Consider the following 26758-nt stretch of genomic DNA (forward strand, 5'->3'; position numbering starts at 1 on the left):
TGCATGCATTCTTGACTGTAGTCAGAAAATGTGACTGCCATGGAGAGCCCCAGGATGACAAGAGTTCAAATTTGTCATGACGAGCCCCACCGCTCTCTGTCCCCAATGCAAAATGTTTACCTGTGACGCTGACTACAGCTACTGTAGCACTCATTGAGATTTCCCACCGACAGGACAGGCATCACGAGCACCAAAGGTAGCAGACTGGGGGAGAACAAAAGAGCAGAACTTTTATTTCTGCATCCACTGACAGCCATGTAATATTTCAACAACTTTCTGCAATGGAAGATTCCAAGTCTTCAGATTTTCACATTTGCAACTGTTTCGTTCAACTGGCCTACTTAAAATGTATACACTTCTCCCTCCGTATTCGCGGTTTCAGCAATCGCGGTTTCGATTTCATGGTTTTTAGCTTGCTGGCTCCTCCCCTCCACATGACATCAGCTTGCATAGAGAAATCGCTGATTCCAAATGTTTACAGAGAAAATCCGTGATTCCCAGCACTTTCTGCACTGTGTTTCGCCTCTCCTTCAGGAACAGGCCAGGTCTCCCATCATGTTATTCATGCTTTTCACCATATTCACGATGGTTTTTAATAGAAAACAGCAAATAACATATGAAAAAGTTATTTGCAGTTTTTCTGTATTTGCGGGTCTGGTACTCCCCTATCACAGCGAATACGGAGGGAGAAGTGTAATCTTGTTCTCATTTGATCTAATTAAGCTGAACACTTCCTTCCATCTATGGAAGGTGCTTAATACCTTTATCATTCTTAGGGATCTTTTTTCCAGACAATAAGAAAGCAGCAAGAATTATTGCTTACCTTGATAAAATTGTCCCGATTCGACCCACTCGATAAGCATATTCCGTGGCCTGTAACATTTGAAGATATATTGTAGATCATAAACATATAGTTATACAGATTTTTTTTCTTTTTTTTCAGTCAGTCTTCTCTCACAATCTGTCTGTGGTGATGTTCACTGTCATGGAATCTACTGTGATGTCACAGATAGTAACTTATGACATCACTGAGGAAGAACGGGTGGATTATAGAGGCCCTGCTTCTTAGGCAGTTTCTTTTGAGCATACTGAAGGATTCAGTTGTGATGTGTTTTGGAGACTTGTTTGCACAAAAGGAGCTCACACTGTAAAATTAATTCTTTATCACTGCAGACCATATCACCCCCCCCAAAAAAAATGGAGATTTGCTAGCTTGATTTAATTTAATTTGAGAACTTATATCACGGCTCCACCTTCTAGTTCAAAGCGAGTTGCATTCAAAGATTATCTTATAGTTGAACAAAAAAACTATCGAAACAAAAATCATGCTCAAGACTGATAATTATCTTCTAGTTAAACATATTGAGGGACATTTTCGATAGGATGTCTAAGCCTTAGGGCCTGTTTTACAAAGCCCCAAAGCCCATAGAGATTTTAAGGGCTTTGGGGCTGTTGCCACGCTGCAGCCGCTAGTGTGGCTTTGTAAAACAGGCCTTTAGTTTGGAAGTTTTGGGAAAGACGTCCAGAAATCCTGTAGAGAAAATGTCCATTTTCAAAACAGCAAGTCGTCTATCTTTTTCTTTTTTTTTCTACATGACCTATGTAGACATTTTGGTCCTTGGTACGTCTTATCTTTTTGGGCCATTCTCAAATATAAATATGGCTACATGAAAAACGCACAAAAGCAAGTTTTTCTCCGGGCAGCCTGCACTCTTAGCACACTATTCCGACAGCCGAGCACAGCAAAGGGGCTCCTCTTAGAAGTACTGTAGTGAATTTCACATTAAAAGTCCCAAGTACAGATGTCACTATATCTTGCTTCTATAATTGTATGGTGAACCCACCCAAAATTTACTGTACCTACCTGTACACCACAACCATAACCCTTATGCCTGCAGGTGTCATCTTAATGTAGGTACAGTAGGTTTTTGAGGACTCACCATACAACAGAAGCAAGATATGGAACTTTTAATGTGAAATTCACTGCAGTAACCTCTGCTCTCTGGGCTCAAATGTCTGTGTTAACATCTGAAGCTGCTTGGGCTGAGAACTTTTCAGCACCCCTCGTAATACAGGCTAAAATGTACTGGGTTGTTTTTTGTTTTTTTTTAACATCTTTGGGTGGTGGGAGGGGGGTTGGTGACCATTGGGAGAGTAAGGGGAGAGTCATGCCTTATTTCCTCCAGTGGTCATCTGGTCAGTTTGGGCACATTTTTAGCATTTAGACGCTTTTAAAACAGGTCTAGCTCCAAACGTCTAGAAAAAGCCCAGGGCCTTTTGTTAAAGGTTTGATTATACCTGACGAGCGTCCAAGTCCTAAGCCCACCCAAAACACGCCTCTAACGCGCCCTCTTAAGATTTGAACGCACTGGAGACAACCCCCTCCCCCCCTCCCGAAAAATGTCTAGAATGTCTGTTTTGAGAATGCCCACTTGGACGTTTTGATGGTTCATAGACAACCCCACGAAAGACAAAGGCGCGCGCCGACAACTGAGCGCAAGATGGAGGTGCGCGCTGAAGAAAATTACAGTTTTTAGGGGATCCGACGGGGGGTTTTGTTGGGGAGCCCCCCCCAGTTTACTTAATAGAGATCGCGCCAGCGTTATGGAGGGTTTGGGAGGTTGTAACCGTCCACATTTTACAGTAAACTTAACTTTTTCCTTAAAAACAGGGAAAAAGTGAAGTTTTCAGTAAAATGTGGGGGGTTACAACCCCCCAAACCCCCCACAACGCCCCCACAACACGGCGCAATCTCTATTAAGTAAAGTGGGGGGGTTCCCCCCCACGCCCTCCCATCGGAGCCCTAAAAACAGTAATTTTCGGCGGCGCATGCCCCCGCGCTGCGCTCAATTGTCTGGGCGCGCCTTTGTCCCGGCGTGCTTTTGACCTGACACCCGTTTTGACTAGTGCTGGTTTATGCTGTCTATTGGACGTGTTTCTTTTTTGAAAATGAGCCCCTAAGCAATAATATCAATACGTTATCTTATGGTTGAACAAAAAACTATCAAAATACTATGAAAACAATAATCATACTTAAGACAGATAATTATCTTATAGTTAAACATTATGGGGCTCATAATCAAAACTTAAACACGTCTAAAAACCTGCCCAAATTGGCACCTGGATGACCTAAAAGGTGCCGATAATCAGACCAACATTTTGGACATGTCAAGGAACTTTTTATGTCTCTGAATGCCGCTGAGTGTCCAGAGCTGAAAGGGGCGTATCTGGAGGAGTAGTTAGGACGGGATGGGGGCTGACCTAGACTAAATCGTCCTGTAGGGATGATCAAATGTTTTACTAGACATCCTGGACAAAACTTAAACGTTGTGAGTTAGACAATGTAGAAACAGATATACATGCTAAAAATGTATCCAAAGTGACCACATAACTACTGCAGAGACAAAGTAAAGACCCCCCACACACTCGCCCAGTGTTCACTGACCCCCCTCACACCCCCACAAAGATCAGAATAAAAAAGTACATACCTGTCTCCAGAACTTTAGCACCTGGTATAGGAAAGCCTAGTAGAGCTGCACACAGGTCTCTTAAATAGCCTGGAGGGTGGGCTAGTGAACCATAGAGAGGAGGACCCAGGTCCATAAGCCACTCTAACCACTACATTTATGGTGGAACATGTGCGCCCACCAAAATCCTCCTCTACTGCCAAATAGGTGCCACCCACAGCCATAAGAGCTAATTGGGTTGTAGACAGGTGGGTATAGTGGGTTTTGGGAGTGTTTTGAGGGGCTCACCATAACCTATAAGGGAGTTTTAGTGAGATGTTTATGTGGCATCCTTTTTGTGAACTTCACAGCAGTGCCCTGTAAGGTACCCCACTACTCTGTTGCCATGTCTGGGTGGCCAGTCCATTACAAGATTGGCCCCTCCCACATCCAAATGGTCTTGTTCTGGGCATTTGGGACTTGACCAAAATGATGGTCGAAAAGATAAGACATCCTGGCAGTCTGGACGAACAATAACCTGGACGTCCAGATAGATGATTTTGGGTAGAAAAAAAAAAATTCTAGACATATTTTTCGAAAATGGGTATTTTCCCACTTCTGACTTTGGGCGTCTAGCACCATCCGCCCAAATCGGACTTAGACATATGTTTTGATTATGCCCCTCCACGCAATAATATCAGTACATAAAATAAAGGTATGTATTAATCAAGCCCTCTAATACAGGGTGTCCAACCTTTTGGCTTCTCTGGGCCACATTGGCTGAAAAAAATGTTTCTGGGGCCACACAAACGCGCAAACGCTGCAGCAAAGAGGAGAGAGCTAGCGAGACAGTAAACACCCGGGGGCAGCAGAGGAAAACACTGCATCGCCCTTGACCGGGGCTGCACAAAATACTTCACGGGGCCGCAGGTTGGACACCCCTGCAAGTCTAATATAAGATGGTAGACCATGTCATAATTCCAGAGTTTTCCCACACAAGACTTTGGGCTCCTTTTATTAAGCTGCATTAGCGGGGTTAACGTGCGTGACTTTTCATCACACGCTAATCCCCGCGCTGACCTAAAAACTACCGCCTGCTTAAGAAGAGGCGGTAGCGGCTAGCGCAGCCGGGGGTTTAGCGCGCGGTATTACGCTAGCGTGCCTTTGTAAAAGGAGCCCTTTGTTTCTCGTGCTAAGCAACCAACAAGACTTATTGGATGAAAAAGCAAGCAAAACATAGGGACACCCTCCAGTAAGATTTTATTTATTTTTAGATTTAGCTTATACTGGTTTTCAACGGTAGCTGAAGGTGCGTTACATTTGGGCATACTGGGTGTTTGTCTTCCCGGAGGGCTTATAATCTAAGTGGGTCTTTTACCAAGGCGCGCTATCTGATTTAGTAAAAGTCCCCCTAAGTTTGCGCCTGGGGCAATGAAGGGTTAAAGTGACTTGCCTAAGATCAAAAAAGAATAGAAGCAGAATTTGAACTGGGCTTCCCAGGTTGTCATCCTACTGCTCTAACTAGGCTACTCCTCTCTGCAGTGGCATAGTGAGGGGGTGACGGGACAAAAGCACGTGAGACACCAGCGCGCCGCGGGAAAACTTACTTTTAAAGAGCTATGACAGGGGGTGTGCGGGTGAAACCCCCCCCCCACTTTACTTCATACTGTTCGTGCTGCCGTTGGGGGGGTGCAACCCCCCACATTATAGAGAAAACTGAACTTTTCCCGAAAAAATTGGAAAAGATTCCATTTTCTCTATAATGGAGGGTTCCAACTCCCCAACCCCCCCCCAAATGGCAGCACAAACAGTATGAAGTAAAGTGTGGGGGGGTTTCCCCCCACACTCTGCTTCGGAGCTCTTTAAAAGTAAGTTTTTCCGCGGCGTGCTGGTGTCTTGCGCCGAATTGTCTGCACTCAATTGTCAGCGCGCTGGAACCGGTGAGAGGTGCCTGGGGTGGTGGCACCCCTCCCCCACCATCATCTCTGCCTCCCGGCTCCTTCCCAACCCCGCCTGCCGTACGCACCCCCCCTTCCCTTGTACCTCTAATTGAAGTTGTCAATAATATGCTCTTTGCCACCCCATCAGCTCTTCCTCTGATGTCACTTCTTATGCACAGCACCCAGAAGTGATGTCAGCGGGGGAGCCGACGGGGTTCACGAAGAGTGTGTTGCTGACCACCGTGAACAACATTAACTAGAGATATGGGGGAAGGGAAGAGGGGGGAAGAGGTGGGGGGTGCCGGCGTCCTCACCAACATGGCACCCAGGGCGGACCGCCTCCCTTGCTCCTCACTTACCATGCCACTGCCTCCCTTTCGCCCAATGTGTGGTGGTGGCCAAAAAAGCAAACAAGATGCTAGGAATTATTAGGAAAGACTATTGTAATTCCATCTATCTAAGTCTAACCAAGAAAAATCTTCAAAGACTTCAGCGGATTCAGAACACTGCGGTTAGGTTGATCTTCGCAAAAAGCAAATTCGACCCTGTTTCCCCGCTTCTGTCAAAACTTCACTGGCGTCCAGTGATTTCTAGGATTCACTTTAAATGTACCTGCCTAATATTCAAGATCCTTCATGGCATTCTTCCTCCCCTAATTCCACTATCCTGGAATTCTTCGAGACCTGACACTATCAGATCCGCCCACAAACTCAAATTATCTTTCCCCTCGTTAAAAGGCGTCATGTATGCAGATCAATTGGGGAAATCCCTTTTCTTCAAATTCACTGAGCTTTGGAACAACCTCCCTGCGGAACCTAGGCTCATTCCAATTATTCCGAAAGCATCTGAAAACCTGGCTTTTCTCCAAAACGTAAAGCTATCTATTTAAAATGTAAAGCTAGCTATCCTCTTCATAACCTCTAATTTCTTATTATGTCCTTCCCTCATTTATTGAATTTACCTGTAAACTGTGCCGAGCTCTATCTTTATGGAGATGATGCGGTATACAAACTTAAGGTTTAGTTTAGTTTAGTTTAGGAAAGGGGGTGGCAAAACAAGGCCAAGAATGTTTTAACGCCTCCATATGCCTTGAGTATTGCGTTCCATTCTGGTGGCCGCCACTGTGTAAGGATCTGCTATTTCGCCTTTGACGACAGTGTTTTTTGCTGCCCATTAGAAGCGATGGTGAGCGACGCACCTCCCCCACCTCTTCTCTGCATCTCCCCATCCGCTCCTTCCCTGCCCCCTCCTGCTAGGCATGTACACCCCTTCCCTTTCCCCGTGCCTCTTTAATGTTCCCATCGCAAGCAGCAACCCCCAACCTGCTGCTCGCGCCAACATTGGCTCTTCCTCTGATGTCACTTCCTAGGTGCGGGTCCAGGATGTCAGAGGAAGAGCCGACGCTGGCAAGCGCTGCCAGGAATATTTAAGAGGTACAGGGGAAGGGAAGGAGCACGCACGTGCGGTAGTGGGTGATAGGGTACGCTGACGTTTGAGCACAGGACAAAAGCGCTCCGACAAAGCTGCGCTGACAATTGTTCACAGGGACGAATGCGCGCCGCTGCCTGAAGCCGCTCTGACCGTTCCCGTTAGCACTGTGAAGGGAGTGTGGAGGGGAACCACCCACTATACTGAGAAATACTTGTGCTCACGTTGAGGGGGGGGGTGGGTTCCCCCCTCCCCACTCCTCAGAGTGGAAGAGCCGGTGTCTGAAAGGAGAGTGGGGGTCTCCCCCCAGCACTCCCCTGAGCATGAGCGTGAGTATTTCTCAGTGTAATGAGGGGTTCCCCTCACCCCCCTGCACAGCGCTAACGGGAACGGTCAGAGCGACTCCAGGCGGCACGTATTCGTCCCTGCACGCAACTGTTGGCGCAGCTTGGCGGGTCACCGGGTGACAGATTGGCTGGCACTCTGCCATGTTGTAAGTTTCTCTCCTGTGTGCTCTGTGATTATTTACTGGAAGCTTCTTTATGATTACTTTATATGCTGATTATTTGCTACGAGTACTATACTGTAAAAATAAAATTTCAGCGTTATTCTAAGGCATACGGCGTGTTGCGTGGTTATTTAGACGAGAGGTCAGTGAAGGGGCCTAGCAGCGGGCTCTTTCAGGGGGGCAGGGAAAGAGCGGAGGGGGCAGACAGGAGGACGGGTACTGGGGCTCCCACCAAGACGGCGCCAGGGGCGGAGCACCCCCTCTGCCCCCCCCTTACTTCGCTATTGTGTGCAATGAAGAAATCAGCCCTGCTTAAAAACCAGATGGGTCTGTGGGCTTTGAGCAGCAGTTTCGTAGCCCTTTCATTAAGGGAAAATTGAAAAAAAAAAACAGTACATGTTCCAGGGACTGTTCCAAAGATTACTCAGAATTAACTTAGTCAGCTAAAGTAAATATTTAATGAAAAGAAACCAAACAAAATACTACCATACAATTATTTGGAGCTAACCAGTCTCCTATCTGTACACAGTTTTAATCCTTGAGTTTTGTTATAGGAGAAACTTTAATCGAGACCAAATACTCCATTTAGCAGCTGTTAAGGAAAACCAACCAGACCCTGGGCCGGTACAAAGCAGCTGTGTCTAACTACCAGTGAAACTGCAAGACTGGAAAGTTTGCAAGTTCCCCAGACTCAACAGTCGACAGGTGCCTGCGATGTGCAGGGCTCCAGGAAGTGGGTAAAGAGAGCGTCTACGTACCACAGTCTCTGACGAGACTTTCTGATCCGAAATTCTGAAGTGTCAGATCAAATTCTGCTTCAGCTGAAGGGCTGATCCTATTACATCTGTGATATCCTGGCACAGAAAGGGCTACATTTTGCACAGAAGATGTTTCATTCAGGCAAAATATATTTGATGAGTGTGGGGGATTTAACAACCCCTCCCCCTAAAAAAACCACTTGCATAAAACATAATCACTAGCCCTTTCCCTGTATAGAAAGCCATTCCCCTGGCATCCCTAAAACCTTCAACTAAGCACAGGAAGGAAGGAAGGGAGGAAAAAGATTTCACACCCACCCAGCAGGTTGCTGGCTCAGACTGAGATCAACAAAAATTAAAAAAAAGAAAAAAGAAATCCAACTAAATCTGCAGAAAAACCAAACAAAAACTGCAGACAATGTACACGATGCAGGCAAGAATTTATTGTACCAAAGTTAAAATGCAGTAATATAAAAACCTTTTTACCAACCAAGAGACCCAACACGGTCCGTGTTTCGGACAATACGCCTTCGTCAGGGGTCCATGGTAAATAAGGTATACAATGTACTGCAAAAAATGAAGATAACAACAAATGCCTGTGTATTACACCAAGAGCTGCTGCCAAAAACCAAATCACTCAAAAGCATTTGTTGTTACAGTGGTACCTCGGTTTACAAGTGCACCAGTTTGTGAGTGTTTTGCAAGACGAGCAAAACATTTGCAAACTTGGTGCCTCGTAAACTGAGCTTGCCTCGCTATACGAGTGCCCCCCCCCGTGATCCGGCATCCCCCCTGCTCTCATTGCCCCCCCTCCAACGCGATCCTACTTCCCCCCCCCCCCGAGCAGTCAATGACACCCTTTACCCGACTTGGCACCAGTGCCGGTGCCCGAAGATCCTCCCTCTTCTGGCGCGGCCTGGGCTGGGCGGTGCATCGGAGATCCTCCTTCTTCTGGGCTGGGCTGGGCTGGACTGGCTTTGAGCATTTGCGCATGCTCAAAGCCTTCTGGTCTCGCTCTCTCCGAGATTGAGAGCGAGACCAGAAGGCTTTGAGCATGCGCAAATGCTCAAAGCCAGTCCAGCCCAGCCCAGCCCAGAAGAAGGAGGATCTCCGATGCATTGCCCAGCCACGCCAGAAGAGGGAGGATCTTCGGGCACCGGCACTCGTGCCAAGTCGGGTAAAGGGTGTCATTGACTGCTCGGGAGGGGGGAAAGTAGGATCGCGGTGGAGGGGGGGGCAACGCGAGCGGGGGGGGATGCCGGTTCGCAGGGGGGGGAAGCTGGATTGCGGGAAGGGGTATGGAACAGCGTCGGATTCCTCAAAGGGGGGAGAATGGAGCAGCGCCGGTAGGCTCGTGGGGGGGGGGGGGGAAGAGGTGGAACCAATCAAAGCAGTTTCCCTTACTTCCTATGGGGAAACTTGCTTTGATATACGAGCAATTTGGTTTACGAGCATGTTTCTGGAACGAATTATGCTCATAAACCAAGGTTCCACTGTACCTTCATTTTTTGCGGTACATTATTTACCATGGACCCCTGACAAAGGCATGCTGTCTGAAACACGGACTGTGTTGGGTCTCTTGGTTGGTAAAAAGGTTTTTTATTACTGCATTTTAACTTTGGTACAATAAATTCTTGCCTGCATCGTGGACATTGTCTGCAGTTTTTGTTTGGTTTTCAGACTGAGATCAAACAGGCTTCTTTTTATTTCAAAAATCAAAACAAAATCATAAAACTGTAGATGTAAGACTGGACACATATGTCAATTGTCTCTTGTAGAAGGAGGAAAGCCTCAGATCATGTGTCCATTTTCACCTGCCAGCCCACTGGCCATTCAGCTAATGTGGACATCAGTTTCAATCACTGACCATCCTCCACCACCCTTAATTACTGTGCAAAAATCATGCTGTGCAAACTTGCATTGATAAACAGATATAATAAAAGCCTCAGCGGACATGCGCCAGTGGGAAATTCATGCATCCGTAATCTGTGGCGCCGCATGCGCAGTAGGAGCGGCTGTTTCCGACATGTGTAGCATGTTTCCACAGCAACGTAGAAGAAGCGCGGTGGTTTCCTTTATCTCAGCGGTTTCTGACGTTTCCCCTATCGCTAGCGTGTGGCGGTCTTAGTGTCGGCAGCCGGCAGTGGCGGCTGACCGCTGGCACAGACAGTAGGTAGGTAGCAATTGCAGGGGCCGGTAAAGGGGGGGGGGGGCAGGCATCGGCTTTTGGCGCTGGAGGGAAGGAGTCATGCAGGCAGGCTGGCTTTAGCGTGGCAGAGAGGGAGGGAGGTAGGCTGGCTAGCTTCGGGGGGAGGGGGGTGGGACAAAGGCTGGAAGGCAGTGAGGGAGGACATAGGAAGGAGTACTGGGGGCACTAAGGACATGGGAAGGGGCACTAAGGACATAGGAAGGGGGCACTGGGGACACTTAAGGACATGGGAAGGGGCACTAAGGACATAGGAAGGGGGCACTGGGGCACTAAGGACATGGGAAGGGGCACTAAGGACATAAGAAGGAGGCACTGGGGCACTAAGGACATGAGAAGGGCACTAAGGATATGGAAGGAGGCACTAGGGGCACTAAGGACATGGAAGGAGGCACTGGGGGCAGTAAGGACATAGGAAGGAAGGAGGGAGGGAATAGAAAGGAACAATTGTTGGGTCTGAGTGCAAAAAGAAAGAAATACAGCGGCCAAGGAGAGAGAGAGAGAAAGAAAGAAAGACAGACAGACACATCTATTCTAGCACCTGTTAATGTAACGGGCTTAAAGACTAGTATATAAATAATATCAAAAGTGGAAAAACCACTTATCTTGATAATGTCAGGCAACTTGTTTTAGACTCATTCTGATTCTGACAAGCTTGTTTCGCAGAGAATCAGATAAACCATAAAGTGCTTGTAATAATAAAGCTGTATCCCAACAGTTCACACAGCCCATATCACCTTACATATCCTTCAGAAGAGCATATTTTTCCAGGCTTACATCTACAGTTTTATGATTTTGTTTTGATTTTTGTAACCTTTGGTTGTTCATTTTTTCATTCTTACTTTTGTTTCAGCCATCTCAACCCGACTCAAATGACACCAAAATATGAATTACTTTTATTATTCTTTTCTTTTTAACTCCTGTTTTTCCATTGGTAGTGTGGAACTGGAAAACTCAGGGTTAACATTTGTGACTTACATTCTAAGAAAACTGTCTTTAGTGAGTTACCCCCCCCCCCACCCCCCTTTTTACAAAACCATAGCGTGGTTTTTACTGCCATCCGTAGTGGTAAAAGCTCCGACGCTCATAGGGATTCTTAGCCGGCGCTAAAATCCACACTACGGCTTTGTAAAAGAGGAGGGTTAATGAGAAGATGCAATTTTCAGCAATTCTCACCAAACAACAGGAGAAAAAGGCCTGTGATGGATTACTCTGTTGCAGGGGTGTCCAGCTGCGGCCCCGTGAAGTATTTTGGGCGATGCAGTGTTTTCCTCTGCTGCCCCCGGGTGTTTACCATCTTGCCCGCTCCCTCCTCTGTCTTGCTGCAGCATTTGCGCGGCCCCAGAAACATTTTTTTTCGGCCAATGCGGCCCAGGAAAGCCAAAAGGTTGGACACCCCCACTGTATAGGATTGTTTTTAAGAAAGGCCCCAGGATAGAAGAAGAAGAACAAGTCTAAATTACGAGGTGCTTCAGGCTGCCAGTGATGTGTCATGAGACTCCTTCATTGCCGGCAATTAAGCTTTTGAATATGGGAAATTTTTTTAAAAAATTTATTTAAAATTACACTCCTCCCTCAATATTCATGGGGGTTAGGGGCAGAGCCGGCCCGCAAATATTGAAAATTCGTGAATAACTTTTGGGCCGACTCTGACCCACTCTCGCCTCCCTCCTGGCATCCCGGACCTTATCTGGTGGTCTAGCAATCTTCCTACGCTCCTGCCCCATACAGATCAGTCATCCAAAATGGCTGCCGTGAGTTCCCGTTGTAGTCTCGAGAGATTACAGGAACTCACAGCAGCCATTTTGGATGAGTGATCTGCACGGGGCAGGAGCATAGGAAGATGGACAGCAGCTTCAGACAATGGCATAGTAAGGGTTACTGGTGCCTGGGGCAGTGGCACCCCTCCTCCGCCCCCCTGTTGCGCGTGTGCCTCCTTCCCTTTTTAACCTTCTCTGGTGTGAAAAGCATGCCTATGTCGGCTTGCCCTTTGACATCATTTCCTAGGCACGGGTCCTGGAAGTGACATCAGAGAATGCAACAATGCCGACGAGGGCAGCAACCTCACGCCGGGAATGTAAAAAATGTACGGGGAAAGGCAAGGGGCATGTGCGAGCAACAAGGAGAGGAGTGGGGGGAGCGGGCGGAAAGGAGGAGGGGTATGGCGCCCTTAGCAAGACGGAATCTAGGGCGAACCCCCCCCCACCCCCTCTGCTTTGCCACTGGCTTCAGACAACCTATAATCAAGTATAGTGGTACAAAAGTGCTTTCAGAAGCAGAAGGAAGATAAAATGGACTTTGACAATAATTAATCTTTGCACAATTTGCTGCTCGCCCATCACAAGTCAGAAAAGAGACGTGTTTATAATGAAATTTAATGAGGCCAAATGCAAAGTGACACATATTGGGAAGAATAATCCAAATCATAATTACCAGATGCTAGGTTTGCACCCAAGAAAAAAAATCTAAGTATCATTGTAAACAGTACAATGAAACCTTCCGCCCAATGTGAAGCCGTGGCCAAGAAAGCAAACATGATGCTAGGAGTTATTAAAAAAGGGATGGTTAGCAAGCCTACAGATATTATAATGCCTCTGTATCCATGGTGAGACCTCACCCTGAGTATTGCATTCCATTCTGGTCGCCATATCTCAAAAAAGATAATGCAGAATTAGAAAAGCTAGGGACCTCCCTCCACTTCAAAATCACTGAGCTCTGGAACAACCTTACCTCCCCTCTTCGGAACTTGAGCTCTCTCCAAGTTTTCCGCATACATCTGAAAACCTAGCTTTTCTCAAAAAATGCAAGTCTCCCTCCAACTTAGGAATCAAGGAAACTCTTATATCTTGGCATCCCAAGTCCTCTAAATTTTCTTCACACTTCTTCCTCTAACCCTCTGTTGTAGCTCCTTCCTATTTCTCCTACTGTAAACCGCGTCGAGCTCTATGAACGTGGAGATGATGCGGTATACAAACCTAAGGATTAGATTAGATTAGATTAGAAAAGGTTCAAAGAAGAGTGACCAAGATGATAAAGGGGATGAAACTCCTCTCGTATGAGGAAAGACTAAAGAGGTTAGGGTGTAGAACAGGTACAAGTGAATCAAAATTTTTTTTTTTACTCAATCCAAAATTACAAAGACTAGAGGATGCTCAATGAAGTTACAGGGAAATACTTTTAAAACCAATAGGAGGAAATATATTTTTCACGCAAAAAATAGTTGAATAGTGAAATCAGTTTGCTTAGCAGGGTTTTAAAAAGGTTTGGATAAATTCCTAAAAGGGAAGTCCATAGGACATTATTGAGATGGCTTGGGGGGAAATCCACTGCTTATTCTTAGGATAAGCAGCAAAAAAAATCTGTTTTATTACTTGGGATCTAGCAAGGTACTTGGGACCTGGATTGGCAACTGTTGGAAACAGGATACTAGGCTTGATAGACCTTCTTAAGCTATGAAACTCGTTGATAGAGGTTGTGGTGACAGCAGTTAAAGTAGATGGGTTTAAAAAAGTTTTTATAGGTTCCTGGAGGAAAAGTCTACAGTTTGCAATTGAGACAGATGTGGGGGAAGCCACTGCTTGCCTTGGGATCAGTAGCTTGGAATATTGCTATTATTTTGGTTTCTGCCACATACTTGTGACCTGGATTGATTACTGTGAAAGCAGGATGCTGGGCTAGATGGACCATTGGAATAACCCAGTATATTCTTATGTTATGTCCTTATGAAAGGAATGGTCCTAAGGACATAAGAATTGATTCTTGCTCAGACCAAAGGTCCATCTAGCCCAGGATCCTGTTTCCAACAGTGGCCAGTCCAGTCACAACTACCGTCCATTCGACCAACGATTTCAAGGCATGAGGGTGAGATTGGGGGTGGGGTGGAGTCGTGGGGTCGGCGGGGGGGGGGGGGGTAGCGGGTCGGCGGGGGGGCGATCGGAGGTTTGGGGGGGCAGTCAGTGGGGGGTTGTGTCGAGTGCAGGAGGACCTGGGATCCCTCCTGCCCGCATTTTAGTGGGGGATGGGGGTTAGAGGGTGTCCCCGGCCCAGGAGAGCTTGGGCTCCTTCTTGGCCGGATCGTGTGGGGGGGAGGGAAGATGGAGATCGCTGGGCCAGGAGGGCTTGGGCTCCCTTCTGGCCCCATTGGACTTGGCGGGGGGGGGGGGTTGGGGATCGTGGGGCAAGAGGGCTTGGGCTCCCTCTTGCCCCAATGTTGTCGGTGTGGTCGTGGTTTCGACAGGGCAGGAGGGCTTGGGCTCCCTCCTGCCCGGATCATTGTGGAGGGGGGGGGGGGATTCTGTAACCGGTGTTTTTTTTGACAGACACCGGTTATAGAATCCAGCTTTTAGGCGAAGGACTGGCAGAATCCCAGAGCAGCAGGATTACTACCACTAGGAACAGTGACATAGTAAGGAGGGGTGGTTCGGTCCGTGTGCCCTCTTGGTAGGAGCGCCAGAATCCATCCTACTCTCTGCCCCTTCCTTCCACACCCACCTCCACTAACACGCACGCACACTGCTTCCCTTCCCTCGTACCTTTTTGACGTTCGTGGCCCGAGCAGCAATCTCAACCTGCTGCTCTCGCCAGCTTCGGCTCTTCTTCTCCGATGTCACTTTCTAGACCCGCGCCCTAGGAAGTGATGTCAGAGGAAAAGCTGATGCTGGTGCAAGCAGCAGGTTGGGGGAGGGGAAGGGAAGGGGCACGCGAGCAGTAGGAGAGGACAGGGAAGGAGCAGATGTGGGTGGGGGAATGGAGAAGAGGGCATGGGGGGACGCCTCTCACCCTCGCTAAGCCAATGCCCAGGAATAAAAGGTAGCTTTCCCCAGGTCTACCTTACTACCACCATTATTATTTATCATTTCTAGAGTGCTGAAAGGTGTATGCAGCGCTGTTCATTTAACATTCAATAGATGGTCCCTGCTCAGAAGAGCTTACAATCTAAAATTTGGATAGACAGGCCATCTTAGGGTTGGGGAGTTTCTAGCAGAAGGAATGATACGATGGGTATCTGACAGTGAGTTAGAGTTAAGCGTTGAAAGCGGCTTCAAAGAAGTGGGCTTTTAGCTTGGATTCGAATACTGCTAGAGACGGAGCATGACGTATTGACTCTCGCAGCCTGTCCCAGGCTTCTGGCGCGGCAAGAAAGAAGGGACGGAGTCTGGAGTTGGCGGTAGAGGAGAAGAGTACAGATATGAGGGACTTCTGGGAGAAAACAGTTACTGTGACTGGATTTAGAAAAGCTCTGAAGAAACTTCTGGGATCAAAGTTTTTTTTTTTCTGAGCCCAGTTCCACATCCTCTGGCAATGAGTTTCATTTGTTTTAAATACATTACTGTGTAGCTTCAAGGTGTGCCCCTTAGTCTTTGTGTTTTCTGGAAGAGTAAACAATTGACTTGCGTTTTACCTGTTCTACTCCACCGAGGATTTTATAGACCTCTATGATAGCTACCATCAGCCATTTTTTTTCTCTAAAGAGCCCCAGCCTCTCCAGCCTTCCCTCCTATTCCCTTCTCTGTACCTTTTCCAATTCTGCTTTGTCTATTTTGAGATAGAGTGACCAGAATTACCCATAATATAACTGCATTCCATATGTTTGCCTCTTTTATTCGAGGTCGGGTAGACGAAGAGCTTTACTCACCCAGGGTGACATGCTGTACATTTTCCCCTTGAGATCGATGTAAAGGTGCCACACAAAGTTTACCGTGTAAAAAAAGGAGGCGACATACAATAGCTGAAAAAGAAACACATTTTCTATTGTTACATCCGAAAATGATAATAACCTCTGTTGTTTTACTGAAGTGTCATAATGATTTTACTGTGTATTCAGTGTTCATTAGTATTCACTTAAGATGAGATAAATTAGACTGGTCAACAACAAAAAAAAGTTTTTCTTTGCTACCGCGAACTTAAGACGTGTTCTTAGTTAATTTAGGGATCCCTTTACTAAGGTGTGCTAACTGATTTAGCGCATGCTAATTGATTTAGCGCACGTTAAAGATTAACACACGCTAAATGTTAAGGCGCCCATTATATTCTATGGGCACCCAAGCATTTAGTGCACGCTAAATCAATTCACACTAAATCAGTTAGGGTGCACTAAATCAGTGGGCGCACCTTAGTAAAACGACCCCTTCATGATGCCGATTTCAGATCTGTAATTGAAATTCAGCTAGCACGTCAGGTTTCAATAGTCTCCCATCATATTGGCATTGAACTTTCCCCGATATCTGCTTTCCATCACCTCGATATCTTGATGAAATCTTTCCCCATGCTCATCGCTGACATCACCAAGATTGGGTGAGAATGTATGAAGTGCATTTTAAGGGACATTCTGGCCCCCATTAGCTGATATGCTGTCAGCGTGTTCTCCACAAGCTCAGCATAATTCTCCGATCTGTGAGTACCAAGAAAATTCTGAACAACCGGCATGAATGCTTCCCATGCTGCTGATTCAGCTAGGTCCAGCTTCTGTTTGAACCCATCATCAAAGGATCAGTTAATGGATTTCGGGTCGAACAAAAACACCTTCTTTGATTTTGGATTCACTTTTCTCGAAACCAAACGTACTTCTTAGGTGCTGATTGTGCAGTAAATTGTCCACAGACATAACAGAAATTATCAGGCTGGTTAACACAACCTCGTTTGTTCATAATTATAATATTTTAGACAAAAAACAAACAAAATATAAAAATTCACAGGTAGAAAAAGCAGCACAATCACTTTTTAGCATAAACTTTCAAATTACTGGTATATGTGATTGATGAGCTGTTCTATAATGCAATATTGTGTTACAGAAACAGTAAAATACCAACGTTTCACGGTGGCGTTATTGACGAAAATGATATACCGTATTTTCACGCATATAACGCGCGCGTTATACGCGTTTTTACCTACCGCGCATACCCCTCGCGCGTTATATGCGTGAGCGCGGTATACAAAAGTTTTAAAACATAGTTCCCACCCCGCCCGACGCCCGATTCACCCCCCCAGCAGGACCGCTCGCACCCCCACCCCGAACGACCGCTTGCACGCGCTCCCACCCGCACCCGCATCCACGATCGGAGCAAGAGGGAGCCCAAGCCCTCTTGCCCGGTCGACTCCCCGACGTCCGATACATCCCCCCCCCCCCCCGGCAGGACTGCCGACTTCCCGACAATATCGGGCCAGAAGGGAGCCCAAACCCTCCTGGCCACGGCGACCCCCTAACCCCACCCCGCACTACATTACGGGCAGGAGGGATCCCAGGCCCTCCTGCCCTCGACGCAAACCCCCCCCCCCCCCAACGACCGCCCCCCCCCCAAGAACCTCCGACCGCCCCCTAGCCGACCCGCGATCCCCCTGGCGACCCCCACGACCCCCCCACCCCCCTTCCCCGTACCTTTGGTAGTTGGCCGGACAGACGGGAGCCAAACCCGCCTGTCCGGCAGGCAGCCAACGAAGGAATGAGGCCGGATTGGCCCATCCATCCTAAAGCTCCGCCTACTGGTGGGGCCTAAGGCGCGTGGGCCAATCAGAATAGGCCCTGGAGCCTTAGGTCCCACCTGGGGGCGCGGCCTGAGGCACATGGTCGGGTTGGGCCCATGTGCCTCAGGCCGCGCCCCCAGGTGGGACCTAAGGCTCCAGGGCCTATTCTGATTGGCCCACGCGCCTTAGGCCCCACCAGTAGGCGGAGCTTTAGGATGGATGGGCCAATCCGGCCTCATTCCTTCGTTGGCTGCCTGCCGGACAGGCGGGTTTGGCTCCCGTCTGTCCGGCCAACTACCAAAGGTACGGGGAAGGGGGGGGGGGGGGTCGTGGGGGTCGCCAGGGGGGTCGCGGGTCGGCTGGGGGGGGCGGTCGGAGGTTCTTGGGGGGGGGCGGGCGTTGGGGGGGGGGGGGTTTGCGTCGAGGGCAGGAGGGCCTGGGATCCCTCCTGCCCGTAATGTAGTGCGGGGTGGGGTTAGGGGGTCGCCGTGGCCAGGAGGGTTTGGTTCCCTTCTGGCCCAACTACCAAAGGTACGGGGAAGGGGGGTGGGGGGGTCGTGGGGGTCGCCAGGGGGGTCGCGGGTCGGCTGGGGGGGGGCGGTCGTTGGGGGGACGGGGGTTTGCGTGTGAGGGTAGGAGGGCCTGGGATCCCTTCTGCCCGTAATATAGTGCGGGGTGGGGTTAGGGGGTCGCCGTGGCCAGGAGGATTTGGGCTCCCTCCTGGCCCGATATTGTTGGGGAGTCGGCGGTCCTTCGGGGGGAGGGATGTATCGGACGTCGGGGGGGGGCATCAGGCTTTCAGGATGGGGACAGACCTTCAAGGGGGGACAGTGCACGGAAGTCAGGGGGGGTGAACGGAGAGTCGGGACAGCGCACGGAAAGTCAGGGCGGGCGAAAGGAGCGTCGGGCAGCATGCGCGGTATACCCGTGAGCGCGGTATACCAAAGTTTTTGTACATATCATCGTGATTTCTGCGCGCTATACCCGTGTGCGCGTTTTATACGGGTGCGCGTTATTTGCGTGAAAATACGGTAAACACAAGCTGACACATAACTTAAAAACAGGATGTTTTCAGATTTAGAGTCAACATGTGGCCCTTGTTAAGGTACAGGTAACTGAACTCCAGTAGCAAAATGCTTCTTGACCAATGTTATATGTTGATTTTATAGATGGCTTTTTAAAGTTTAATTCCAGGCAGGTTTTTTTTTTAAGGCTCATTCCCCAAAGAGCTTACCAGTGGATACCTAAAACAACAGGGAAGAAGAAAGAAATTGACCTGCAGCATCAGTGGGAGAACCCAAGCTTTGAACCCTGGCTTCCTTGATTTATAGAGCGCTGTGACCACTGGGTTACATTTTCTCACAAACATAAAAGAGCCAAAACACAATAGCTGGAACGTGATAATGGACAAATGTTCCTTTCCAGAAATGGCCAATGGATTCTTTGCAGATTGTTGAAAGCAGCCTCCTGAATGGCAGCTGGTCCTACAGTAACATGAAGGGGTTAATACAATATAATATATTATCTGAGTTTGTCCATCAAGCCCCTTCCCTTCCCTTGTATTAAAAGCAGACTGGAAACCCACCTTTTTGATATAGTCTTCAATCCTTAACTCTGCTGCTTTGCCCTCTAACCCAGCCAGCTGATTAACCGTTCCCCTTAACTGTATCCATGACATCCTGCTTGTCTATCTTGTCTATATAGATTGTAAGCTCTTTTGAGCAGAGACGGTCTTCTGTGTGACTCAGTGCAGCACTGCGTACATCTGGTAGCGCTATAGAAATAATTCATTGTAGTAGTAGTGTGAAGAGTTTCAGTTTTTGGGAAGCAGAGCCGAGATTGTGATGTCATAATGCCTCATTCCACCAATAAGAGCCAACCTCATCAATGATGTCACAATGGCTTGATTGTCCTGTATTCCCCTCTACTCTCCAACCCAGCCAGCTGATCAACCGTTCCCCTTAACTGTATCCATCCTGTTTGTCTGTCTTGTCTGGTTAGGTTGTAAGCTCTTTCGAGCAGGGACTGTCTTCTTCTTTGTGACTCTGTACAGTGGTGCTGCGTACATCAAGTAGGGCTATAGGAATAATTAATAGCAGTAGTAGTAGTAACACTGTTGGACAGAACTTGGAATCATCATCGTGGCTTATTCTAAAATGTGTGTCTAGCTAACATAGGCTACAACGACCAAGGTATGGATTTACTTTTTCATTTTCAGAATGATCTTACAAGAAAAAGCCAAACTTGGCAAAAAAAAATATATATGTTTGCCTGAGGATTTCATTTCATCTTGATTCATGCACAGGCATATTTTTTAAAAAATACAAATTTTTAAAATCTCCAAAACGGAGAGATATTCCAAAAAAATTCCATTGTCTGTCTTCCTCCTTCTAGCTCAGTGGGAAGTGGTTTCTTCAAGCCTTCATTTCCAATTGTCTGAGGGGATTTTTTACTATATTTTTAGAACACTCAGCAATTGTGGTTTGTAATCTGATGAGCTGACGAGTCCCCCCGGAATGTCAGATTGGCTCCCAAATGTGAATGTAATCTTTTGTGTTTAAAAGCCGTCTTTTGTGTATGTGCTGAGAGGTCCTGGGTCCAAACCTCAAGAGGAACAGCGGGAAATAAAATGATAGCCATATGGATGCATAAAAAGGTATCTTAAATAATAAAATGCTAGCCCGTGCATGCGCACTCGCGACGCGTGTTCCCTGATCCCTTTTCTGTCTGGATGTGGCCGCACGAGTGCGCATGCGCGCTTACTAGGTCACTGGCAGAAGACGAACCGTCACAGAGGGAGTAAACGCGGAGTCCTGCCGTCCCTCAAACATAAGTCTCCTCCTTTGCCCGACTCCGGCCTCTGCTCCTCACCAGTCCTGCCTTCGGTACTGTCCCTGTTAAACCGGCTGCCAATAACAAAGCCAGATGCCATGGGTTCTTCCCTTTTGCCAAATTGCTAAAGGCTCTGCCGGTCTCGATCCTGCCCATCTCTGAAGTTATTTCCTGATTTTGAGGGGCGGGATCGAGACCGGCAAAGCCTATAGCGATTTAGCAAGAGGGAAAGCCCCCGTGATGTCTGGCTTCGTTATTGCCAGCCGGTTTAGTGGGACCGAGACAGGACCGAAGGCAGGGCTGCTCACAATCCAGATGTACTCATCGCTCCCCCCTCCTTCCAGCGGCCGGCAAACAACATGGAGGACTGCTTCCGGGAGGAATCGGCTTCCAGCCTTATATGTCAGGCCTGTCTCGCGACTCCATTGGAAGAAGCAAGGAGTAAAAGGTGATGGGCGGAGAGAGAGATGAGGTGTTGGAGGAAAGAGGGGAGAGGATATGCTGGATGGAGGGAGCAAGACAGATACTGGTTAGAAGACTGAAAATAAAGGGGGAAGAGAGAGAAAGAGAAGATGCTGGAAGGGAGGAGTTAGCAAAAAACAAAAAAATCCCAAAAAACAAACAACTGGAGAAATAGAAGCAGATAGAGATGCAGAAAAATAAATGGAGGAAAACTGAAAGATAAGGTTAAAGTCAGAGATGGATGTAGGAGAGAAAGTGAAGACAGGAATGAGAGAAGAGCCAGATAGACTGCAAACCCTGTTAAGAAAATTGAGAGAAGAGAGCAGAAACTGGGATAAACATGAATAAAATGGCCAGACAATAAAAGTAGACTGCTTTCTTTTTATATTCCAAAGTGTATAGTGTTTTTTCTCTTTCTCTGGTGTTGAACTGCATATTGCTGGACAGGGGGAGCAGGAAGAGGTGCTGATGGACAGGGGGGGGAAATGAAGGGAGGCCTACTGCTGGACAGGGGGAGCAGGAAGAGGTGCTGATGGACGAGGGAGCAGGAAGAGGGGGGAGGTAAAATAAAGGGAGAAGGGCTGCTGTTGGATAAGGTGAGCAGTGATGGGGTGGGGGAGGACACAGGGGAGGTAAAAGGAAGGGAGAATGAACAGGGGGAGCAGGCAAGGGGTGGTGGTGGACAGCCAAGGAAAAAAAAGAAAGAAAGAAAGATAGAAATAGAGAAAGCGGTTAAGGAGAGAGAAAAAGAAATAAAGACAGACACACACACACATATTCTAGCACCCATTAATTTAACGGGCTATAAGACTAGTATTTAATATATTCTGTATATATTTAGAAATAAGCTTTTACAAATCCAGAATATAAGGTTGACTTTAGAGTTGCTTCTATGCTTTTGTGAATGAGAGATAAAAGACAGTTTTTCCTTTGTGTCTCTGAATAGGTGAGATGTGGATGTGCTATGAGGGGGAAGAAAGGAGGATGCGGCAAGAGGCACGTCCTGTAGGCAGTCAGCCTCCTCCTCGCCGATGTCTCTCCTCCTCTCCCCGCACCTTCCTTCCTCCGGGATCCCCCAGCGGCGAAGTGACAGATTCATGGTCGTGGCCTCTGCGCATGTGCAGACGTTGGCATGATGACATCATGCCCGCACGTGATGTAAACACATTGACGTCCATGCACTTCTGGAGGCCTCCCAGCCAGGGCACCGTGTTTAATGTGCTGCCACACTGATAAGTTTGCAGAACACTGCTCTAACCTCTGGAAATCGCCTCTGGAAATCGAAATGGAGAATTCTGTCTTAAGCCATGTAATCCTGCTTCAGAATAGATGGCAAAAGAGACATATACAATAGTGCTTCTCCTTGATATACCTTAAACAACATACAGAAAAATGTAAACCATATTCTGGCTTCAACAGGAAACCAATGGAGCTTTATCTGATGTAATTCTGTTTCCTTTCTTCAGTCCAAAGTTTGCAATTTACATAAAATAGATTTTGAGTAATCATAATAAATGATGTTACAATAGTCTATCAATGACAAGAACAAATATTGCACCAATAATCAGAAATGATAGTGATCAAAATACTTTCTAACCCTCGTGAACTTTCAGAACAGCCCAAAAGATTTTTTTTTAAATTAAAAACTTGACATGAGATTCTAACGATTGATTACTAACAAACTGTACACACAAAATCTTAATTACTGTGGCAAATGAACTTTAACGTAGGGAAATGCAAGGTCATGCACGTAGGGAAAAAGAACCCGATGTTCAGCTACAAAATGGGGGGATCACTGCTAGGGGTAAGTAACCTTGAAAGAGACCTGGGAGTGATGGTAGACACAACTTTGAAGGCGTCGGCACAGTGCGCCACAGCCTCAAGGAAAGCAAACAAAATGTTGGGTATCATTAAGAAGGGTATCATGACCAGGACAAAGGAAGTCATCCTGCCACTGTATCGTGCTATGGTGCGCCTGCACCTAGAGTACTGTGTTCAGTTCTGGTCGAAGTACCTCAAGAAGGACATGGCGGTACTTGAGGGAGTCCAGAGAAGAGCAACTAAGCTAATAAAGGGCATGGAGGACCTATCATATACTGACAGACTAAAAAAGCTGGGGCTGTTCTCCCTGGAAAAGCGGAGACTCAGAGGAGACATGATAGAAACCTTCAAGATCCTGAAGGGTATAGAAAAGGTAGACAGGGACAGATTTTTCAGATTATGGGGAACCACAAGTACAAGGGGGCACTCGGAAAAATTAAAAGAGGACAGGTTTAGAACAAATGCCAGAAAGTTCTTTTTCACCCAGAGGGTGGTGGATACATGGAACGCGCTTCCGGAGGCTGTGATAGGCCGGAGCACGTTACAAGGCTTCAAAGAAGGTTTGGATAGGTTCCTAAAGGATAAAGGAATTGAGGGGTACAGATAGGAGTAGAGGTAGGTTATAGGGATAGTCTGGGACCGCTGCTCAGGCAATGGGCCTGATGGGCCGCCGCGGGAACGGACCACTGGGCGAGATGGACCTCTGGTCTGCCTCAGCGGAGGCAACTTCTTATGTTCTTATGTATTTACTGGGTAATCAATATTATCAATCGACCAAAGATTATCTTGATGGGGTAACAACTTAGTTTTTTCTTTATTTAATTTCAATTTAGCAAATGATATATTCACATTTATTATGGAAGCCAGCTTGGCAGTGGCATCGTAAGAGGGGGAGGGGGGGGTCTGCCACGGGTGCCGTCTTGGTGGGGGTGCCAGCACCCATCCTCCTCTCTGCCCCTCCACTACCAGGTGCGCGCGCCCCTTCCATTCCCTCGTATCAACTTTAACATTCGCGACGCAAGCATTAACCCCAACCTGCTGCTCGCACCAGCTTCGACTCTTTCTCTGACATCACTTCCTGGTTCATAGTCAAAAGCGCGCGCCGACAACCCAGCGCAGACAACTGAGCGCAAGGCGGAAGCGTGCTGAAGAAAACCAGTATTTTAAGGTGCTCCGACGGGGGGGTGTTGGTGGAGAAACTCCCCCACTTTACTTAACAGAGATCGCGCCGGCATTGTGGGGGGTTTGGGGGTTGTAACCCCCTCATTTACTGGAAACTTAACTTTTTCCCTCTTTTTTTAGGGAAAAAGTGAAGTTTTCAGTATAATGTGGGGGGTTTCAACCCCCCAAACTCCCCACAACGCCAGTGCGATCTCTGTTAAGTAAAGTGGGGGGGTTCCCCCCCCACACACCCCCTGTCGGAGCCCTTTAAAATACTGTTTTTCTTCGGCGCGCTTCCGCCTTGCGCTCAGTTGTCCGCACTGGGTTGTCGGCGTGCCTTTGCCGTGGCGCGCTTTTGACCTGTCACCTTACTTCTTGGAGCTGCTTCTAAGAAATGACATCAAAGGAAGAGCCAACGCTGGTGTGATTTGGGGTTGCTGCTCGCGTAGGGAACGTTAAAGAGGTATGGAGGAAGGGTGGGGGTGGGCACCACCGTCCTGTGCGTCTCTCACCCTCTCTATGCCATTGGAGCTTGGTTTTCTTTCTCTGATTCTTAGATCAGGGAGGTCAAGAATGGTATTTTAGTATACTAGTCTTATAGCCCGTTACATTAACGGGTGCTAGAATATATGTGTGTGTCTGTCTTTCTTTCTTTCTCTCTCTCTTTCTCCTTAGCCGCAAGAGCCCCCCCTCTCTTCACACGCAATCGGAGACCGGTCTCTCCTCTTCCGCTTCTCCAACCCCCTGCCAGTCCAGCGCGTCTCTCCCCGTCTCCTCCCTTTGCGTGCACGCTCACTCTCGGGCCTTCCCACCTGACCCTCCCACCGCCGACAAACCTGGGGGCTCCAGCCGCGTAGGCAGCACTTTAAACACGCTGCTTCGCGGCCTTCTACTGGCGATTTCCTCTGCCGCGTCTGTCTCCAACGATGTCATCAGAGACGCGGCAGAGGAAATCAGCAGAGAAGGGCACGAAGCAGCGTGTTTATACTGCTGCCTACGCCGCTGGAGCCGGGAGGCGACGGAGAGGGCAGGGGGCGCTAGTGGCCGGCAGCCGCCGCTCCGCAGGTGGAGAGCAGGGAAGGTCGCGCATGTGCGCACTTGTCTTGCCTCGCGTGAGGCCAGACCGTAAGCCGCGCAGGCGCACTTCCTAGCTACAGCTCACGGAAAACGGACGCACGCATAGGAAGTGCGCATGCGCGGCTTACCATTTTATTATATTAGATACTGGAAAGGACTCCACAGGGTTCCCTGGGATGTGTAAGTCTTCAGGTGCCTCTTTTCTGCAAACTGGTGTACCATACCCAATAACACAAGATTAACTTTATCTTCACCCTGAAAACAGATTTTTTTTTTTTGCCTGAAAAAAAGATGTTTAAAAAAAAAAATAAAAGCATAGCTATTGCTTATAATGCTGAAAGCAATGCTTTTATTTATATTTAAAAAGTATAGTTTGAACAATCTAAACTTCTTGAGAGATTACATGTTCAAACATAGTCAGTAGTAAAAATACCCGACAAGACATGAGACAACACAAGGGGAGAAATAGATCTCAATCAAAACACACCGTACCTCTATAAAATCACAAAGACAAATTTTGTTTTGTCTTCTGTAGTTTTAAAGGGGGTGTGTTCCACAGCTGTGAGCCTGTCATTTGATATGTATTGTACTGTAACTTGCTCTTTAAATGCTGGCATATCCCAAAGATTCGTATCAGCTGAGCAGAGGAAGGCTACTAAAATGGTATGTGGTCTTCATCATAAGGCGTATAGGGACAGACTTAAAGATCTCAATCTGTATACTTTGGAGGAAAGGCGGGAGAGGGGAGATATGATAAGAGACGTTTAAATACCTACGTAATGTAAATGCACTTGAGTTGAGTCTCTTTCATGTGAAAGGAAACTGCAATGAGAGGGTATAGGATGAAGTTAAGAGGTGATAAGCTCAGGAGTAATCTAAGGAAATACTATTTTACAGAAAGGGTAGTAGATGAATGGAACAGTCTCCCGGAAGAGGTGATGGAGACAGAGACAGAGAGGGAAAGATAATGGTTACAGTGGATGGGCCGACTGGATGGGCCATTTGGCCTTTATCTACCATCATGTTTCTATGTTTCATAACCATAAAGCTCTATGACATCACAATGCAGGTATAAAGAGCCTTAGAGGGGCATAATCAAAAAATACGTCTAAGTCCGTTTTGGGCCTAGGTTGCTAGTTGCCCAAAGTCGGCAGCATTTAAAGTCCATTCTCGAAAAAGAGTCCCCCCCCCCCAATTTTTTTTTTTTTTTTTTTTTGAGAATCGTCTACTTGTATGTTCAGCCGTTTGATCATCCAGACAGCTAAGTAGTCTATCTTTATACCCCATTCTCATCCAAAAAGCGACCAAGTGAAAAACGCCTAGAACAAGACCCTTTGGATATGGGAGGGGTCAGCAAAGTGATGGACTGGACACCAAGACATAGCAACAGAGTAGTGGGGCACCTTATAGGGCACTGCTGTGAACTTCACAAAAAGGGTGCCACATAAACATCTCACCACAACTCCCTTATAGGTCATGGTGAGCACCCCATAACACCCCCAAAACCTACTAGACCCACCTGTCTACCACCCCAATAGCCATTATAGCTGCAGGTGTCACCTATATGTGCTCAGAATTGAGGTGGTTCAGCGGATGGCCACCAGGATGGTCTCGGGGCTAAAGGGTCTCTCGTACGAAGAAAGACTGAATAAATTGCA

At 47.6% G+C, this 26758-nt stretch overlaps 1 protein-coding gene across 6 annotated transcripts in view; it reads right to left on the minus strand.

The window, feature by feature from the left end:
* Positions 1-26758, minus strand: part of TMEM116 (transmembrane protein 116) — a 104738-nt gene that overhangs the window by 22927 nt on the left and 55053 nt on the right. For all 6 annotated transcript variants that reach the window (XM_033956842.1, XM_033956839.1, XM_033956841.1 and 3 more), the window contains 3 exons: positions 15922-16014; positions 824-873; positions 121-204 (listed from right to left, as the gene is read on the minus strand). In XM_033956842.1, coding sequence (XP_033812733.1) covers positions 121-204; positions 824-873; positions 15922-16014 — 227 coding nt within the window. The remainder of the gene's footprint in view (positions 1-120; positions 205-823; positions 874-15921; positions 16015-26758) is intronic.

Source organism: Geotrypetes seraphini, chromosome 8 (assembly GCF_902459505.1).
Source record: "Geotrypetes seraphini chromosome 8, aGeoSer1.1, whole genome shotgun sequence".
NCBI classification, from domain to species: Eukaryota; Metazoa; Chordata; class Amphibia; order Gymnophiona; family Dermophiidae; genus Geotrypetes; species Geotrypetes seraphini.